A 15,430-nucleotide genomic window follows, 5' to 3' on the forward strand; every position below is an offset into this window, starting at 1 on the left:
AGATGTGGGCGTGATTTTCACATTTCCTTTTTAAACCCTCCAGGCATGCTAATTTGAATGTACGCTTCTAGATACGCCATTGTTTATTGTGGTTGCGGGTTTCAGAGAATGAACAACATCAATAGGGAAGGACAGTCACCTCTGGGTGAGGTCTGGCCCTCCATGGAGCCAAAGTTGATCTGTGTTGTAAACACTTGGTTTCCTCCCCACCATGGGCACTCCCAAGGAGGTGGGGGTGTCAAATGAAACCGATAGATGGTACATCTCCGCTGCAGAGTCCTCGGTCCTGTGGACATGATGCAATAAAGAAAGCTTCAGGTGTGTTTGTGAATTGATTACATTTTGCACTCAGTAGCTATTGTTGTATAATCAAAAATGAACCCATTCAAACTAGAAAAAAACTAAAGTAGAGCACTGGACTCTGGCACCTCTTTCTGGCTTTTGATTTGAGATGTTTGATGATGTGAATTTTACCATTAAAGTTTGGCAGGAAATAGAGAATGCGTTTTTGCTAAAAACTGAAAAAAGTGACTGGAAGGTTGATTATATCTGTCTTGTTCTCTTGAACGTTCTTGTGTGGGTTGTTTCAAAGGTCTGGCATGATACTGTTGAGTTACTAATTGTCGGATAGTGTTTACTTTGTTCCTAATATGGCTACATTACTGGAGCACTGTACAGAACACAAACGTTGAGCACGTTCACTTTCACACAACCCCTGATAAACACACATTTGTAATAACACACACCAGAAAAGTAGTGTTATTCTTTTTTACAGTGGACTCTTGCTTGGTGAGTGGGGTTATAACCATTTGACTATCAATGTGTTTGTATAGAACGTTTTGCTTAAAACAGGTACAGTTGACATTTAGGAAAGAATTGTATGACTGGACTTAGGACAGGTCAAGTTAGATCTGATGTAAAACCACTGTGTGTGTGTGTGTGGAAGTGATTGTCACTGGATTTTAATTTGAGATACCTCAGGTATGTTTCTGCTCTACGAAATGCTGTCATTCATCTGTGACATCAATAAGCAATGTCAACAGTGTTAGACTGCTAGATAAAAGAGTTGTATTTCTTGGAGAGTATTGTCGTATTATCAAGAGATGGTTGTGACTGTAGAGTTGAGGGTGTGGATTTATTGCTGTGGTTAAAGTCTATTCAGTACTGTGTTCTGTGGCTGCTTCTCCAGCGGTTAGGGAGTCGGGCTATTAATCAGAAGGTTGTTGGTTCGATTCCTGGCTGTGCCAAATGATGTTGTGTCCTTGGGCAAGGCACTTCACCCTACTTGCCTCGGGGAGAATGTCCCTGTACTTATTGTAACTTGCTCTGGATAAGAGCGTCTGCTAAATGTAAATGTAATGTAAATATGGCGTTCTGTTTCTGTCAAGCTCATATGGGATGCAGTCAGGGGTACAGCTTTCCACCTTCCTTTATGAAAAACCAGTTGGCGGAGAACTGAAAGATCACAGCATTTCTAAACATTTATAGATAATTATGCATGATCAATGAATTGGTTGATTATTAAACGTACGCAAAACAACAAACTTGAGTCCTCTTAGTGACTGTCGGCTGTACTGTGGAGAAGGTCTCTGTAGTAGAGAGAGCTCTTTATAAGGCTCCATCTGATGTTGACATGGTTTCATGACACCCCATCCTGTGTATCTCTGTATTATAATCATAATGTTCCTATTATTTAAAACAGTTTTCAAAATGATAATGTAATAAAATACTTCAATCACCATCAAAGTTCACATTACAGTGAGACATTGTTCAGTTAATCTCTTCTGAGAGTGGAAACAAATGTATTAAGAAGTAACTGGATGTCCTTGAGGTCATTAACAGGGAGGTCAAGCTTTTATCGGGCTTTGCTAAACTGGCAACACATACAGTATATAAAAACCCAGATGACTCAAAGCCGACACATCACAGTACAAATGAAATGGCTTTCATTGCCCATCAATCAGTAATGTTAATCTTGACATTGTGATGCAATATTTGTATTGGTCTCTGTATCAAATTTTACATTTTACTTGACAAAAACAAAAACCTCTTGGAGAATGGCCAAAAGGTGGTTGTTCATCGCATACATAATGGTAGAAAACGGCCCTCAGCTATAAAGCAACGCACACACTCGTCGATCCAAAGAAGGCTCCTGAAGAGTACTTCCATTTAGAAACACTACAGATAATTCTTGAACATGTGTTTACAATTTATCTAAAAACATATTTCATGTATTTAATTTGTATAATTTTGAATTCATATTCAATTCATCTCAACTGCTGCATTACTGTACTTCGGATGTACACAGTCCCTGTGACTCAGCAGACTACATTACAAACAATCCCTGACATTGGAAAAAAGTTAAATGAAAACGAAAGAAATATTACAGTACTCAGAGCAATGAAATCACAATAGAGATACGGTAGTATGACGTGTTCTTTCCAGAACAAAAACACAAGGTGAGAAAGGACAGAGCTGAACAGAGCTCATTAGAGGGTGACATTCCTCTGAACTTCTGCAGACTTTTCCAGTAGCCTCGATGACCATTGTCACATCTCCACTATCCTGCCCACATGAGGGGGCCTTTGTGACACAGGACACTCGAGGCAGGAAGCCCTAGTTGAACATGAGACATGGTGCCATGATATTTATCTTTAAGAACAATGGTCAAGGATAAGGAAGGTCTGGGGAAATTTGTGAAAACTGAATCATAATTGCTGTTAATAATTACAGTTGTGATAAGATCTGAAGATGGGATTTATGGATGGCCGCAATCTCAAGGGTCCCAGATAATCTCGGAACTCTCAGTGTGCACTTGGATAAGAAACACAGGACGTTTTTCCAACATTGGAGACATATTTTTATTTGTTCCTGAGACAAAGGTAAGATCTCCCAATTATATCTTAATATACAGTCCATTATCTGAATACTGTAAAGAACTTGATTTGAAATCAGACCTTGGCCAATAACAGATTCCAATTGGTAATGACATTTGACAATAATACAGAAATGATTTTCCCAGCCAGAATAACTAGATATTTCAATATTATTGAGATATTTTAAGACTTACCCTCCACTAGTTTCTGATCCCTTGGTCGTCCTGGTAGACCTCGCTACCCACCTGAGACTAGACAGGCTTGAAACAGCCTTGAGCTCATCCCTGGCACCCTGGACAGGATAGATCTCTGTCACTTATGACCTGCCTGATGTAGTTAGCCAATGGCTGGGGCTGCAGCCTGCACCTTTGTTGCACGTCGATAATCATCTCTGTAAAGTGATGTTCAAAGGCACAATAAGAAACAAAGCCCTAATGTCATGTGATTGATGAATCTCAGAGCCACATTGAAGAGCCACAGTAGTGCTACTGAAGAGGAGATAAAATGCTGCGCCCAGCAGCGACTCAGTACTTGGTGGACAGGCCAGTCTACTCCGAGGACCGCTTTGCTGAGGAACACCAGAAGATTGAGAGGAAACACAAGACCCTGCTGAACCATGTCAAAGAATATTTCACGTAAGGACCCTGACCGTTAATCTTTGCTGATCTGTTTTGTATGGCATGTGGGTAGGTGGGTGGGTAGGGATTGTGTTTACTGGGATTGTGACTTTACCGACTCTTATACAGTCGGATTACAGCTCTTTAAAAGGTAACAGTCTAAAGATCACCCCTATATAATCTGTCTACACGTGAATGAGATGCTAGATGCTTTTGTCGATAGACAGCTTTATATAACTTGATTAGCTGAGATGAGATTAGATTTTGGGCCCATTTTGTGGTTAAGAGCATGGATTTCCGTGACGGTGCCTCTACTTTTACAGCTGTGATGCCAAACGTGCCAAGAAAGGAGCGCTCTCTCTCCTGCCCATCGTGGGCTGGTTAAGGATCTACCGCCTGAAAGAGTGGCTCCTCAGTGACATTGTCTCTGGGGTCAGCACTGGACTGGTGGCCGTCCTTCAAGGTTCATTCAAACCCCTGCTCAGTTCCTCTGTACAAATGACACAAAATTGCACACAAATTGCACAAATTGTGAAAGTACATCATATGCGCGAATGTACTTCCTTAACTACTCCTCAGAAGTACTGAAAACATGTTTCTATTGACAGTGACGCAAAGGTGGAATTGCTTGGCATGCCTTGGAGTATGTGCTGCTTGAAATAAATCCATGCTTTGTTTTGAAAGCAGAGATAATAATATCATCCAATTGCTGTCTTTATCAGCCATGTAGAGTTATCTAAATAGTAGTCTATTTACGTATCCCTTTCTAACAAATACAATAAAATGTTATTTGTCTAGCCCTTTTTACAAGCAATGTCACAGAGGGCTTCATAGAGTAGCTCTAACTGATGTGGATCAGGAATTGTGTTCCAGTTTTAATATGATTATATATGGATGGGCTTATGTGCGTGATTGGGAAACACTTATTGAGCCTTGAAACTGTATAATTTGAGTAACTTATTATCTTGTTGACTTGTTTCAGGTCTGGCTTATAGCCTGCTGGCATCCCTGCCACCCTGGTATGGACTCTTCACAGCTTTTTTCCCAGTCATTATTTACTTCTTTCTTGGCACCTCCCGACATATCTCAGTGGGTAAGAGGTTTACGTGTGTGTGTGCAAGTGTGTTTATGTGTAGGTGATTAAAATGAAGTGCCCTGGATGGTATTTGACCAGGCCGCTTAGTACAGACTGTCCAGTTATGTCCATCATAAGATCAGGAACAAAAAACAAAAAACTAAATACAGAACGTACTGTATATCGTTAATTAGTTACACACTGTCAGTGTGCACTCATGTTTCCATACACATCCTTTCACCAACCCCTCTCACAAAGACTCCCTCTGTGGCCCTTCCCTCTCTCCCACTCCCTCTCTCTCTCTTTCTCTCCTTATCTCTCGGCTTCTCTGAAGGAGCGTTCCCAGTCCTGTGTTTGATGATAGGCTCTGTGGTGACCCGACTGGTGCCCGATGAAAGCCCGCCGGCCAACATCACAGGCTTCGAAGGCCTGACCAGGGACGAGCAGAGGGTGGTTGTGGCCGCCTCCGTCACCTTCCTCATGGGGATAATGCAGGTGGAGTCCCCACCCAGACCCACACACACCTTGATCCACGTTATTTATTTATTTCGGTTATCAGAACACACTTTGAACAAAAAAAACATTTTCTCTCCGCTCGGCGTCCATCTCCCAGCTAGCCATGGGGGTGCTACAGGTGGGCTTCATCGTCATGTACCTGTCAGACACCCTGGTGTCTGGGTTCACCACGGCAGCAGCAGTCCACATCCTGGTGTCCCAGTTGAAGTTTGTGTTGGGCCTGGTCGTTCCAGGTCTCAGTGGACCTCTTGCCCTCATTTATGTGAGTTCTGGAAGGTTCTATGCATTGATACACAGTCACGCTGTCAAGCAGCTCATATAATTGATCGAGTCATCAATAGTGCCTTAAATCTCAAATATGGTGATACCAGTTAAATTTACTGATTCATGTTGACGTTCTGTTTCTCAGACCCTGGAGAAGATCTTTGTCCAGATCACAAAGACAAACATCTGCGACCTGGTGATTTCCTTGGTGATCATGGTGGTGGTGTTCATAGTGAAGGAGGTCAACGACAGATTCAAAGCCAAGCTGCCTGTTCCCATCCCCATAGAGGTCATTATGGTGAGTAAAATAATTGCACCATCATCATTAGTAGTTACAATCTGAGTCACAGTGTGTAAAGTACACAGATAGGAACATTTAACAGTTCCTCAGTTGGGATCCGCATCGTTAATGATTGTATGGTACAACATTAGCAACACTTTGTCAGTTTTATTGACCGACAAATAGACAAGGTCTTGGAAGCATGAAAGTAACTTGAAATCTCCATCTCGCCATCTAACCAATCAGTAATGAATGGATCTGGGGTGTGTCTCTCACAGACTGTCATAGCATGTGGCATTTCCTATGCATTCAACTTCAAGGAGAAATTCAATGTGGATGTTGTTGGCCACATTCCAAAAGGGTAAGCATCTTCACTCGCAGCAGCCTGAAGGCTTCACACTTGGCCCTGGACCTGCCAGTATTGGGAATGAAAGCATCATCAGACTGTAAACCTTCCTCCTATGTAGATACGAGTCACCCTTGGCCCCCAACATTCAGATCTTCCAGCAAACAGCCATGGAAGCCTTCCCCATGGCTATCGTGGGCTTTGCCGTGGCCTTCTCTGTCGCCAAGGTGTACTCGGTTAAACACGATTACATCATCGATGGAAACCAGGTGAGTTGCCGTGACACGAGGGGGTAAGGTGGATTGGGGGTTTGTTGAAAAAGCTTTGATTGTTTTGACGGGTTATGTCTTTTTGTGTGTTATGTCATAGGAACTGATAGCCTTTGGGGTCAGTAATATGTTCGGGGCTGCGTTCAAGGCCTTCGCCTCCAGCACAGCTCTCTCCAGGAGCGCGGTGCAGGAGAGCACGGGTGGTAAAACACAGGTAGGGCACGGAGCAACTGCTTGACGTACTTCACACATCAAGTAAATCCAGTATGCCATGCACGGTACATCCACATCTACACCAGGGTCAGGAGATCCAGTTCCTAAAATTGAGGAAATGTTGACATCTAGTGTTTGAAATGTGACCAATTTCATTCAACAGTTGAATTTAAGCATCAACAGTTGATCCAGACACAAGAAAATCTGCACATTCAGCAAACAGTCCAGTCTTTTGATTGGTGGCCTTCTGTATTTTGAAGTTTGCCAAGCAGTGATACGATAGTACGATATTACTTTGTATTAGTCAGGGGTGGATTTGTCCTTGTAGGGGAACGTACTCATCAACACATCCAGAAAGAACATTTGAATAACCTGCTCCGTGTCTCTCTCTTTCAGGTCGCTGGTATTCTGTCAGCCCTCATTGTGATGATAGTGACCTTGGCCATTGGGTTCTTGTTGGAGCCACTTCCAAAGGTGAGACCATCTTAACTGCTCCATCAAGAACAGCCATAAAGCATGACCATGACATGACCTCTGACCCCTGTGTTCACAGTCTGTGCTGGGGGCTGTAGTCATAGTCAACCTTAAGGGCATGATGATGCAGGTCAGAGACGTCCCTTACCTGTGGAAGAAGGACCGTCCTGACTGTGTAAGCGTTTCGCAACGGACTTTCACTTGTATCATTACTATGCCTTTACAACTAAGAAAGCCTCCATGTTTCACTTCAAATTCTACCTTTATACCCTCACTCATATATCGTGCTTCCCCAGGTGGTGTGGGTGGTGACCTGCCTGGCAGCCATCTTGCTGGGGCTGGATCTGGGGCTGGCTGTGGGCCTGGGGGTGGAGCTCCTCGCGGTTGTCTTCAGAACTCAGTTGTGAGTGCAGGCACACACCTCCATTACACACAACACACGGATACATTTACATTTAGTCATTTAGCAGACGCTCTTATTCAGAGCGACTTACAGTAAGTACAGGGACATTCTCCCAGAGGCAAGTAGGGTGAAGTGCCTTGCCCAAGGACACAACGTCATTTTTCATGACGAACCATCAACCTTCTGATTAATAGCCCGACTCCCTAACCGCTCAGCCATCTGACCTCCCATGCGCCATTTGTGTTTCGCTTGGGAGAAAAGCATCTGCTAAATTAATCAAATGCAACACCATAAATAGACTTGTGATCTCTGAAGTCTAAATTGATGACAGGGCCTACTCCATACTAACATAATATGTATGTTCAGCATTTTTCTCACCTTAACTAATTCATGTTCCTCCTGTAAAGTTACAGTAGTATGAAATGGAAGCTGTGCAGATATGACATATAAGAACACATACCCAGGAACACCAATTTACTAAAAGGCCTTTCCAGTGTGTAGGCCCTGCCAACACACAACTAAAGACCTCCCTTCTGCATCCTCTCCCCAGTCCTCGTTGCAGTGTTCTGGCCAACATCCATGGAACAGACATCTACAAAGACAGAAAGGACTACTTCAGTGTACGTTAGCTTCCCTATGTGGCTCCAATCATCTACATCCAACATATGGTGGATTGGTCTTATTGGTACCAGCTCTGTAAAACAACTCTTACTCCTCACAGATATATGAGCCAGAGGGGGTTAAGATCTTCAGGATTCCTTCTCCCATTTTCTTTGCCAACATTGAGTTTTTCCGAGGAAAACTGGTGGAAGCTGTGAGTAGCATTCAAACAGACAAACCCATAAGTAGAGGGTGAAATTGTACACATTTCATTTTGCCCAGCTCGGTTGTAGAAACGTAAAAAAAGAAAAAAGATACATGAGTTGAAATGACAATGCATGAAGATCAAAGCTATGAGCACAGCTTCTGATGTCATGCTCACTGTTGTTAACTTGTTAAAATGAACCATTTTCAAATCCCAATGACATCAGTTCAGTTTTGTTTGGATCTTTGACCCGTGTGTTGCAATAAATGTGAAGTATCCTCATTAATATTATGCTAAAGCTCCCAATGACTATTACTGACTATTAGTGTTACATCTCAGTGTTGACGTCAACTCTGTGAGGGACCTTTGTCGTTCCAGTAAGGGTAGGCACAGTTAAGTCTTCCCAAATCTGTTTTAATTACTCAATTGTCCCTCCAGGTGGGATTTAACCCTTTGAGGATCTTGAGGAAGAGAAACAAGGCCATGAGGAAGATCAGGAAACTGCTGAAGACAGCAGATCTGCAGATGACACCTGTAAGGAATGACTTGAGCATTGATCTTGTATAATTGAACACCTTTCTTGTAGGTTATATAATCATGTTGACCGATATTGGTCCTGACAATTTTGGATGGAAACCAACACTGTAATGGTTACTTGCTGTTTCCTTCTGCAGAAAGGGTTCCTGACCACGTCATCTGGACCCATTGATGAATCAGAGGATGAGAGCAACATGGAGGACCTGGACCTGCCCATTGATTTCAAGGACCTCCCCATCCAGGTGAACTGGAACTCGGAGCTCCCTGCCAACATCTGTGTCCCCAGAGTGGACATCCACAGCCTGGTCCTGGACTTCTCTGCTGTCTCCTTCCTGGACATCTCTGCCCTGAAGGGACTCAAAGTGGTCAGTCTCTGACTCTTCGGGCACTCTCACTCATTTCGTCAGTCTTATCTGTGAGCCTTTCAACAGTGTACTGATTATATTTTGTGGTGTTCTTGGCAGGCACTTAAAGAATTTATTCGGATTGACGTTGACATCTACATTGTGGCGTGTGATGGTAGGTTGGTTACAGTGTTTCTTTGGTTTGGCAGTGAGCTGTCTTTGGCTGAGGCAGGGTGGTAGTTTCTTGTGCAGCCTGACAGTGAATGATTCTTGCCCACAGTGTACATCTTAGAGAAACTGCATGACTGCCAGTTTTTCGATGATGAAGTCCAGTCATCCATGTTCTTCTTGACACTCCATGATGCCATGCTGCACATTCGGGAGAAATATCCTGCTCTGATGGAAAAGCATTCGGTTCCTGCAAAGGTATGAACTGTAGTTGTACTGTAGATGTCTTTACACAACAAGCACACAGCAGTTCTTGAAGTTCTGATTTTAAGGAATGATGTTGTCTTACAGGTTGTAACAACTGCCACTGTCCACTACAACAATCAAAGCAATGAAGGGGGCCATTTGCGTAGCAGAGACATAACTGTGAGTAACAATGCCTTGAATTTGGGTGGTATCATGCATATTTTCAATGAGATGGGAATTGTGATTCTGATTAATATAATGAATATTACCGCATACAGTATTGCAATATCTGAATGATTTTTTTCCAGAGTTTTGAACCGGAGACCAAATTCTAGTTCCTGATCTTACTGTGGGGTCCTTGAGCTTCGTGTCAATTGGTCCTGTCTTGGTTTTCTGTAACGTAGATGCTTCCAAGCAATGATGAACTGTCTTACTGTATGTAAATAAAACAATCATGTTTCACAGTACATTTTTATTTTCTGAAATTCTAAGAAAAGTCTGTTTAGTAAGTATGTATATGCATTTTATACTTGTCCATACTTGTAATTTTGTAGAAACGTCACTACATATTATTTTGGAGTAATGCTTGTTCTTTTTCATGACAATACTGAATAATAAAGTTTTTAAACATCATCCTGTATGTTGTCAAAGTGTTTGTGTGATAGAAAACATGATCTACTAGAAACAGCAATGGCAAAGACATTTATTTGAGTAATACAAAACAAGACCATTCATTTTTATTTCACATCAAAGCCGAACAAGGAAGTTTAACTGCTCAGATGTCTGTCTGTGTCTGTATGGCAAACTTTCAGGGGTGTATGCCGAAGGTGGAGCCTATTTCCAGTTCATTTTTATTTCTGTCAATGATTATCGACAGGACAGGAACAAAAATGTGGAGCGATAATCCCAGAGAATCCCAGACTGTCTCCAGAGCTCTTACAGTGTAGACATTGTCAGTATGGAAACTTTGAGGAGGCCTTATGCGGTGTCTAGATGTATCTATTCTGAAGATAACTTTGCTGAGGACCATGTCAAGATCCATAGGCAGCACAAGACCTTTCTGGACCATGTCAAAGAATATTTCATGTAAGTGACCCATCATCTGCATGATGTCATGGTCTCCTGTCGAAAGTCAGATCACATATGTTCATACGGCGAGAAAATGTGCTTGTAATATGTGATTTTTTCAGTTGTAACTCCAAACGTGCTAAGAACCTAGGCCTCTCTTTGCTACCTGTCATTGGCTGGATGAGAATCTATCAGCTAAGAAAGTGGCTGCTGGGGGATGTTGTGTCAGGAATCAGTGTTGGATTGGTGTCTGTTATGCAAGGTATTTTCTTAAAAAATAGACCTCACCATTACAGTTCGTCCAGTACAAAGCACCATTCCTGTGCCTCACCTTTTGTCTCTCTGTGATCCAGGACTGGCCTTCTCCCTCCTGGCCTCTCTCCCACCCAGCTATGGGCTCTATACAGCGTTCTTTCCCATGATTGTTTACTTCTTTCTGGGCACCTCAAGGCACATATCCATTGGTAGGAACTGCACAGACCAAAAAGCATAATTCAATACATTCATGTTGTTTCATGGAGACATACAAAGGCTGTGAGCTTTAATCTGTCCCGTCAGACTTCATGTTTGATCTAATACAGTCCCTTCTCTCTGTGGGCAGGCTCTTTCCCTGTCCTGAGCCTGATGGTCGGGGCTGTGGTGACCCGGCTGGTCCCAGATCACGGACCTGTGGCCAACATTACTGGCTTGGAGGGCTTGACCATGGAGCAGCAGAGGGTCATTGTGGCTTCCTCTGTTACCTTCCTTATGGGTTTATTCCAGGTGAACGGGACCAAGTGTATCCGTGTCGTAAAAGTTTCATGATGATCCTGCACATAACCCAGTCATTTCAAATCACTTTAACACATTCAGTATTATTTTTTTCTATATTATTTTATTTATCGTATTTTATATTATATTGTATAGCCCTAGTTTTTTATTTTATTTTGTTGTACATTTTCGACATTTTTATTTTGTTCATTATGTTTAAATGTTTACTGTATGCACCTGCCCACCAAAGTAAATTCCTTGTTTGTGACCACTTACTTGGCGATTAAACACGATTCTGATTCTGATAGCTAAAAGGAAATTTAGCGTTGTGTTATATGTAATCGTTTGATTTCTCGGCCTCCATCTCCCAGCTAGCCATGGGGGTGCTACAGGTGGGCTTCATCGTCATGTACCTGTCAGACACCCTGGTGTCTGGGTTCACCACGGCAGCAGCAGTCCACATCCTGGTGTCCCAGTTGAAGTTTGTGTTGGGCCTGGAAGTTCCAGGCTTTAGTGGACCACTTTCCATCATATACGTAAGTCCAGGTCTCAGTTCAGTGGCCTAGTTGTTCTATGGTAAATGTATTTTGACCATTCATGTCCAAATCTCTCAATGGCTTTCTCTTTTATTTATTTGTAATTGTTTTAATTGCTCTAACATGAAGTTCTTCTCTACCCCGGCTCTCTGTCAGACTCTGGAGAAGATCTTTGTCCAGATCACAAAGACAAACATCTGCGACCTGGTGACGTCCTTAGTGATCATGGTTTTGGTGTTCATAGTGAAGGAGGTCAACGACAGATTCAAAGCCAAGCTGCCTGTTCCAATCCCCATAGAGGTCATTATGGTAAATGAGACATTTCTATTCCGTTTTTTTATTTTTTTACTATGCTGACTCCACATCATGATTCTCCATTGCCAGACAAGGAGTCATTAATCTTGTTCATCTATTTAAACAGACGGTCATAGCTTGTGGGGTGTCTTATGGGTTCAACTTTGAGGAAAACTTTCAAGTTGTAATTGTCGGGGAGATGGTGAGTGGGTAAGTACCCACTTCAACAGTCGTTCACAACTGAAGGTTTGCAGCCAATCTGTTGACTAAAACGGAGAACGTTGCCTTTCAGGTATGAGTCTCCCATAGCGCCCAACGTGGAGGTATTCAAAGAGAGTGCTGTGGAGGCCTTCCCTATAGCTGTTGTGGGATTTGCTGTGGCCTTCTCAGTTGCCAAGGTCTACTCTATCAAACACGACTACACCATAGATGGAAATCAGGTAAGAGGCAGATGAGCAGCACTACATGTAGTTATGGTTATGGAAAAAGTCACACAGGGATTCACTGTGCTACAGCATGTCTACAGGGGGACAGCCAGTCGGTCTCTACCAACTTGTCTCTCCCATCCAGGAACTGATAGCCTTTGGCGTCAGTAACATGTTTGGTGCGAGCTTCAAGTCATTTGCTGCAAGTACAGCTCTCTCCAGGACTGCCATACAGGAAAGCTCAGGGGGTAAAACACAGGTAAACAAGCCCAGCCTTACTCTCGTTTTATGGCTCACAGACAGAATGTGTCTTCACATTTATTGGTATAGATGTACGGGAAAAGAATAGATCATAATCTATAAAAACTACATTTATTGTGCCCTTCCTTTGAGTTAATCTGTAAAGAAAAACATTAACTGAGTTTATAACTGCAGATTGCAGGGCTGATTTCAGCAATGGTGGTTATGGTTGTCACCTTGGCACTGGGATTCCTTCTTGAGCCACTCCCAAGGGTGAGAGACTGGATGACAACACATCCCTATCACAAACTTAAGGAAGAGATCATCGTCTCCAGCCTTTTCACAGTGTGACTATTGTGATATATGACTTTGGACCTGTTCTATACCAGTCAGTATTGGGCGCTCTAGTCATCGTCAACCTGAAGGGCATGTTGATGCAGGTCAAAGAGATCCCGTACCTCTGGAAAAAGGACAGACCAGACTGCGTGAGTGCTCACATCACCAATCTCTGGAGTCATGACAACCACTCCTGCAGATCAAGCTTTAACCCTCGTGCTGCCTTCGGGTCACATGACCCAAAGATTCATAACGAACCATCGTTGTGTTTACCCAATTTTACCCAATACAAAAACAAATTAAAATAATTTTCTTTTAACCTTTGCAATGTGGGGGGTCTGAGACAGCCTAGCTGTTAAAAGAAAATGCTTCACTTTGTCTTTGTATGCGGTAAATCTGTCGCAATACGACGGTGGGTCACAATACGACGGTGGGTCACAATGACTGATGGGTCAGAATGACCCGAAGATAACACAAGGGTTAAACATGAGCAACTGAAAGGTTCTCCCTTACATTCCATGTCGCTCTCCAGGTGGTGTGGGTGGTGACCTGCCTGGCAGCCATCTTGCTGGGGCTGGATCTGGGGCTGGCTGTGGGTCTGGGGGTGGAGCTGCTCACTGTTGTCTTCAGGATCCAGTTGTAAGTCCAAAACGTTCAAACATTCATATAATCTAATACTACCTTAATATAAATAGTAATACAGAATATATCTTCAGCCCCCGTTGTTCAGTGCTGGCTAACATTGCTGGGACAGACATCTATAGGACCGCAAGGATTATCAGTGTGTGAGTTGAAATCATTCCGATTGAATATACTGGAGTCCATCGAGGTTGAACATATATCCTTGATCCTAGGAGTCCAGTTAACTCAGCTGCATCATGTCCTCCTCAGATATATGAACCAGAGGGAGTGAAGATCTTCAGGATGCCTTCACCGATCTTCTTCGCCAATATTGAGTTCTTTACAGGAAAACTGGTGGAGGCTGTATGTATACTGTGTCAGTGCAGGTCACATTGCACCTGGTCCAGGTGAAGATGGACAGTTGGTCATGGTGTCATACTTCCAGGTGGGATTCAACCCATTGAAAGTGCTGAGGAAGAGGAACAAAGCCCTGAGGAAGATCAGGAAACAACTGAGGGGAGGAGAGTTACTGATTACAGACGTACGTATTTTCTCAGAATATTCTGAACACACACAAACATTGGTTTGAGATTCATAGTGCCTGTGTAATACAGTTAAGGTCAGTTACAATAAGAACACTAAACTAATTTGCCTCGTGACCTATGAACAACATAACCTAAAATCATTTGGAACAAAATATTTTGGGATGTAGAGAGGTCTAGAGCCAACAGCCTACTGGACAACTGCAGAGTCTGAAGATGAGAGCAACATGGAAGACCTGGACCTGCCCACTGACTTCAAGGACCTCCCCATCCAGGTGAACTGGAACTCGGAGCTCCCTGCCAACATCTGTGTCCCCAGAGTGGACATCCACAGCCTGGTCCTGGACTTCTCTGCTGTCTCCTTCCTGGACATCTCTGCCCTGAAGGGACTCAAAGCGGTCAGTCTCTTATTTACACCACATTTCTAGCTTAACCTCTTCATTGGACAACTATTGTGCGCATTTGAGTACACTGGATAGGACTAGATCAAACTATAAATGTTTTTAACTGGTTCACCAAAAGTTTGTATAAATGTCATCTCTTCAGATTTGGAAAGATTTCCTCTGTGTCGATGTAGAAATGTACATTGTGTCATGTGATGGTGAGTATACAGTACTCAAAAATACAGTGCAGGTTATTGTTTATGTGATACATACAGTACACACATCCTCCCTTATTTGGATTTTCGTACTTTACAGCATACATTCTGGAAAATCTACACAACTGCCAGTTCTTTAATAACGAGATAAAGACATCAATGTTCTTTCAAACTCTTCATGACGCAATGCTACATGTACAGCAAAAACATCTGAAAGATGATGTACAGGTGAAAGAGAACCTCGTACAGTATATTGTATTCAATGCTGATTACAATTATTCTAATTATGTCATAGCAAGTTTAAATGACTATCTTGAGTATGAATTTGACCTCTCTTGCTAGTTTATAATTGTAGTCATAATTGTAATCCTCTTGTAGGTTCCTATTCAAATACAAGCACAGAACTTCTATATTGATGCCTACACCTCAAAATTGCGAAACAGAGAAAAAATTGTGAGTATGAGACTGAATCAACTCATTAAACGCATTTATGATTGTCTCTTTGGCAGTTTCTAAAACGACAAATGTTGTTTTGTCTACAGTTGTGTGAAACAGGACTTTAGTGCATGGACGTCCAAAACAACATC

General features: G+C 42.6%; 2 protein-coding genes across 3 annotated transcripts; both read left to right on the top strand.

Moving 5' to 3' along the window:
* Nucleotides 1–571: 571 nt before the first annotated feature.
* LOC134037488 (chloride anion exchanger-like) lies at nucleotides 572–10,066 on the top strand. Of its 2 annotated transcripts, XM_062482784.1 has the most exons (22): nucleotides 572–789; nucleotides 2,734–2,882; nucleotides 3,336–3,511; nucleotides 3,817–3,956; nucleotides 4,476–4,586; nucleotides 4,903–5,063; nucleotides 5,182–5,346; nucleotides 5,494–5,646; nucleotides 5,907–5,989; nucleotides 6,096–6,243; nucleotides 6,344–6,457; nucleotides 6,853–6,930; nucleotides 7,010–7,105; nucleotides 7,227–7,333; nucleotides 7,884–7,953; nucleotides 8,055–8,147; nucleotides 8,577–8,672; nucleotides 8,813–9,040; nucleotides 9,140–9,194; nucleotides 9,300–9,445; nucleotides 9,539–9,613; nucleotides 9,742–10,066. In XM_062482784.1, exons 3-22 carry the CDS (start codon nucleotides 3,381–3,383, stop codon nucleotides 9,766–9,768), a joined length of 2,277 nt encoding a protein of 758 aa, XP_062338768.1. In that variant the 5' UTR covers nucleotides 572–789; nucleotides 2,734–2,882; nucleotides 3,336–3,380; the 3' UTR covers nucleotides 9,769–10,066. The 2 variants fall into 2 exon arrangements, with proteins under 2 accessions (XP_062338768.1, XP_062338770.1); XM_062482786.1 differs by lacking the exons at nucleotides 572–789; nucleotides 2,734–2,882; nucleotides 3,336–3,511; nucleotides 3,817–3,956 and having other exon boundaries at nucleotides 4,470–4,582.
* A 325-nt stretch (nucleotides 10,067–10,391) lies between these two features.
* Nucleotides 10,392–15,406, top strand: LOC134038059 (chloride anion exchanger-like). Its single transcript, XM_062483652.1, is given in 21 exon segments — nucleotides 10,392–10,519; nucleotides 10,624–10,763; nucleotides 10,855–10,965; nucleotides 11,103–11,263; nucleotides 11,623–11,787; nucleotides 11,944–12,096; nucleotides 12,209–12,291; nucleotides 12,374–12,521; nucleotides 12,652–12,765; nucleotides 12,942–13,019; nucleotides 13,136–13,231; nucleotides 13,615–13,721; nucleotides 13,799–13,842; nucleotides 13,845–13,867; nucleotides 13,974–14,066; nucleotides 14,149–14,244; nucleotides 14,416–14,643; nucleotides 14,792–14,846; nucleotides 14,944–15,071; nucleotides 15,222–15,296; nucleotides 15,386–15,406. Coding segments are annotated over 21 exon segments (2,247 nt in total).
* Nucleotides 15,407–15,430: the final 24 nt, after the last annotated feature.

Source organism: Osmerus eperlanus, chromosome 17 (genome assembly GCF_963692335.1).
Source record: "Osmerus eperlanus chromosome 17, fOsmEpe2.1, whole genome shotgun sequence".
Lineage (NCBI taxonomy): Eukaryota > Metazoa > Chordata > Actinopteri > Osmeriformes > Osmeridae > Osmerus > Osmerus eperlanus.